At 47.5% G+C, this 4630-nt stretch overlaps 1 protein-coding gene across 1 annotated transcript; it reads left to right on the top strand.

Annotated features, from left to right (window-relative positions):
* The first annotated feature begins 1906 nt into the window (after positions 1 to 1906).
* On the top strand, positions 1907 to 2603 carry LOC123042627 (mavicyanin). Its single transcript, XM_044465048.1, has one exon. It carries the CDS (start codon positions 1977 to 1979, stop codon positions 2490 to 2492), a length of 516 nt encoding a protein of 171 aa, XP_044320983.1. The 5' UTR covers positions 1907 to 1976; the 3' UTR covers positions 2493 to 2603.
* Positions 2604 to 4630: the final 2027 nt, after the last annotated feature.

The following is a 4630-nucleotide window of genomic DNA, read 5'->3' as shown; positions in this document are numbered from 1 at the left end:
GTTGTAGATTGCCGCCGATGCGGTGTTCAGGATGGCCATCACGGCCACGGCGAGGAGAATGGTTCTCATGGCAGCCATTGCGGTTGCAACTGAAAGGAGAGCTAGGAGAGGAGATTGTAAGACAGGTGCTAGCTGTGTTGATCCTTTGATCGGAGATTGTGTTTGCTTTGCTTCTCTAGGTGTCTGTGTCGGGTCCTATATACACAATACAGGCTATGCCCAGGTGGGTTGAAGAAACGTGTGCGGTAGGTGGAAGGCTGGAAGCGTATAGAATAGACTACGTGTATCTGAGTTTTGGACTTTGAATGTTTACGTGGGAACACAAGCAAAGCTACGCAGCATGCACCTACTACTTGGTCATCACAGTCAAACACGTATAGGTATAGATATATAATAGATAATAGATCGACGGAAGATCTGAAGACCGAGCCTACTGACTGCTTCACGCGTTGCCTTTTCTTTTCCTCAGTATCGACGCGGTCTACGCGATGTAGACTATCACAATCCATGTCCCTGCTCACGTATATCAAGGGTTCATCGATCAGCACTCAACTCGAACTTCTCTTCCCTCAAAAAAGAAAAACTTGTAACTTCCTTTATTACATATATCATCTTCACTACGTGAATTTTGTGTTACAACTAATTATATTGCAGCCTTTTAGTGATTTATTTTGCATCTTTCAAGTTTCAACGACAAAAAAAGTCACAACCTCCAAATTAAAAGGCAAACGATGAACAAAATTACAATATTCTAATCAAGAAGTAAAGTTTCATAACATATACAGTAAAGTTAACAAGCTTTGAATTACATCCACACACAAAAAAAACAAGTTTAGAATTGGTAAGATGGAGCTTTCAGCTCTCAAGTTGAGCCGTACAATTGACCTACAGTGCATCATCCTGGATTGCAAAATAACATCATCAAGTGAAATAATACATTATGAGATACTTTAACATTATGAGATAATAACATCATCAATTGATACTTTAACATCAAGTGAAATAATAACATCATCAATTGATATGTTTTACGCATGTGTAAAATTACATTATGAGATACTTTAACATGTCATTTAAAAAGCAAACACATGTATTTGAAAATACTTGTTTTACTAGAATCAGTCCACAATATGAAAATCGTCCGTAAAAGGTCTCAGTGTAGCAAAACCTATATATATTTCTTATGAAACATGAGCAACTATTATTGACCACATATATTATTATAGCTGACGACGATCACTGTTCTTTTCTTGGATAGATGGTACACTGGTGTGTGGTCCTTTGTGTCCGTGATCCAAATCTAGGCACGCAAAAGCCTCCGGCAGCACGTTTGTACCGTGCACCTATGCAGAGTGTTCGGCTGCACATGGCCTCCAAATCAATAGGCCCCTAATTTTCTATGTAATAGAGTAGTGATAATGAGCTTCAAAAAAAAAGCGTAGTGATAATGACAAATTTAGATCTTATTAATTTAGGTATATAGGTTAACATTATAGTGACCAAATGTAACATTTGTACTTGATATTAAATTAGTACATATAAATAAATCATTCCAAATAAATTATGCTTTATAAAAATAATGCTTTGGACACTTGGATCTAGATATGTGGATCGTGATAGTCTACGTCATGTCTTCTATAGACGGAGTCGATACTGAAGAAAAAGGAAAGGAACGCGTGAAATGGTCAGGAGGCCAAGAGCACAGTCCAGTCTTGACCAAGTACGTACCAGCTGCATGCGTAGCTTGCTTGTGTTCCCATCTACACAACATTCAAAGTCCAAAATTCAGCAGGTACACCCACTCGACGCTTCCACCAACCTCACACGTTTCTCCAACTCACCCGGGCATAGCCTGTACAGTATAAATAGGACCCGGCACAGCCGCCTAGCAAGCAAACACATTCTCCCGCTGAAGGATCAATACATCACCTGCCTTATAATCTCCTCTGCAAGCTCTTCTTCCATTTCCAACCGCAATGGCTGCGAGGAGAACCATTCTTCTCGCCATGGCTGCCATGGCCATCCTGAGCACGGCGTCTGCGGCAATCTACAACGTGGGCGAGCCGGGCGGCGCATGGGACCTCAGCACCAACTACGGCACTTGGGCGTCCTCTAGGAACTTCCAAACCAACGACCAGATCGTCTTCAAGTACTCCCCTCAGGCACACGACGTCCTCGAGGTCAGCAAGGCAGACTACGACTCTTGTAGCACCGCCAGCCCCGTCACCACTCTCAACTCCGGGAATGATGTTGTCACCCTCAACGCCACCGGCACCCGCTACTTCATCTGCGGATTCCCTGGTCATTGTGCGGGTGGCATGAAGGTTAAGATTGATGTCATGCCAGGCTCCTCCTCTACGTCACCTGCCCCGGCCAGCGGCCCAAGTGCAACCAACGCACCCCCGCCGACACCTGTCTCCACCGCCACCAATGTGGAGGCCACCGGGTTTGGCCTCGCCGTTTTGCTTGCTGTTGTCGGCCTCATGGCTTGAGAGTGCATCTCCACATTCGCAGGCACATGTGTACTTTATGTTTAGTTAAGAAATTATTACTAGCAATTATCTGTGTGTATACTCAAGTAGTTATGTGTATGTTGGATGTATTTGGGCTTTGCGTTTTACTGATTCATTTTGGAGGATTTGTTAAAAAAGATTATTTTAGTCTTATAGAACATTTGTCCTGAAACACGTTCGTTCTAAACTGTAAGAGCCCAGACTTTTGTAACTTAAACTTGCATTACAGAAAGATATACACATAGATTAGACATGCAATTAGTCTGCCCCGATTGTAAATGAACTATCCCAAAAGAACCAGCTGCCACAAATGGTGGAGAACAATTCGGATGGCCCCCGCCCGAACATACTGGATCAAAATCGTCTGGCCAAAAAATCATGTCCTTTGCTCGTGGAGTGCCATACATGTTCATGTTTCTGGTGTTGCAAGGGACAATCACCGTCGTCGAGGGAAAGAGAGCCATGGGAATGGGTGATGGGTGCTTTTCGGGAGTGAATTCTTCCTTGTTATGTTCTTGTGGCTGGAGAACGATGACTATCGATGCTCTGAGAGACCAAAATCTCCCCTCTCTAAGCCCCATCGTTCAGAACTGTAAAAATACATGCGGCATTGGGTAAAAGTGATCCATCCAGGGATAGATAGGTCATGGCCCACGCAGCGCGGCACAATATTTCACCTCCGGCCGGATCCGCCACCTCCATTGGAACCGGATGCTGCTCCTCTTCCTCCTCGTTCTGCTACTCCTCCTCCTCCGGCTCTAGCGAGTCCGGAGGTAGGCCAGCTACGATGCGGGCGACACGCCTCGCCCAGATCTCCTCCTCGATCCGGAAGTGGCGCTCTGGCGTGAGCATAGCATAGGTCGTCTTCTTTTATCGGGCCAGGGCGGACGGCGAGGGAAGAGGGAGATGGACAAGGAGAGAAATGTGCTCCGACTGGAACAACGGAGAGGGCAGAAGAGGTTGTGGCTAGAGTTGGGGACGTCGGCCGGCTCAAATAGACGGACTTTGGCCTCGGGCATCGAGCCGAAGCGGCGCCACACGGCGGTCGCACCCTCACCGGAGGAGAAGCCCGTTGAGCTGTTGGGTTTCGGGGCAATTCTGTGTCGGACCCAGTCGTCAGTCCGACATGGCGGATGCGCCTCGACGTTTCAGGCCTATTTGAGACACCCGTCTGGGTCTTTTTTTTTTGACCGCTCACTGACCGGACCGTCCGCCCGGACGTATGAGAGGGGTTTAGAGTGTCTGGCTGTAGATGTTGTTACCTAGCATAAAGATGCTATGAGCATGTACGACAAATAGTCCATATAGACGAGAGACTTCTATCGAACGTTGCTGCGCATGTCCCGTCTCCGTCTCCCATGTACTTATCCTTCAAGAAAATTTTCTTCACAATAATAAAAAGTAGTCCTCATTGGTGCCACTAATGGTATATCTATCTCTTTATTAGATAAAATTTATTTTAATATAATATATCATTCAATCTTTTTTTCATGACCTGTTATTTTGCAATTCCAGATGATGCAATATCGGTTATTTTTCGGCTTAATCCACGTGGCTGAAAGCTCTACTTCTTGGTTTTAACATTGGACTTTTACCTTTTCAGTTGAAATTTGTGACGTGGAATTCATAAATCAAACCTACCGATTTCAACAGAGGATGTTACAACTTTTTTTAGAGTAAGAGTTTATATGCGGCTGGACCATACTTCTACAAGGTTTGTGAGTTATGATAGTCAACTACGTCTCCTTGGAGCCTAGATTGACCGCGTCCATATTGAACCAGCAGGTAATGGCTGCTATGCTGACGCCCCGCTCCCCTCTCGCGAACGCCCCGCTCCTAGGGTTCCCTCGCCGCCGCCGGCGGCTCCCCCGCACGGGGCCGCCGCCGCGGCCGGAGCCCGTCGCCGCCGCTAGCCGGAGCCTGCTCCTCTCCCCCTCCCCTACCCCTTCCTTCCCTTCCCCGTACCCCCGCGTCGCCTCCCCGAGCGGGGCGACCGGGGGCCCCTTCGCCGCTCCTCCCCAGCGCCCCTCCCCCGCCCCTGCCTCCTCCCGCCGCCGCCAGCGAGCGCCGCCAGGCTTCGGCCGCGTGGTGCTGGCGGCTGCGGGCCTGCCCTTCCC

This window comes from Triticum aestivum, chromosome 2B (genome assembly GCF_018294505.1).
Source record: "Triticum aestivum cultivar Chinese Spring chromosome 2B, IWGSC CS RefSeq v2.1, whole genome shotgun sequence".
NCBI lineage: Eukaryota > Viridiplantae > Streptophyta > Magnoliopsida > Poales > Poaceae > Triticum > Triticum aestivum.
The sequence above is the reverse complement of the archived record's forward strand: the minus strand, read 5'-3'. Positions and strand labels throughout refer to the sequence as shown.

What these genes read in the sequence shown, in the direction of transcription:
- LOC123042627 (XM_044465048.1), top strand. Translation starts at nt 1,977, where the DNA reads ATGGCTGCGAGGAGAACCATTCTTCTCGCCATGGCTGCCATGGCCATC.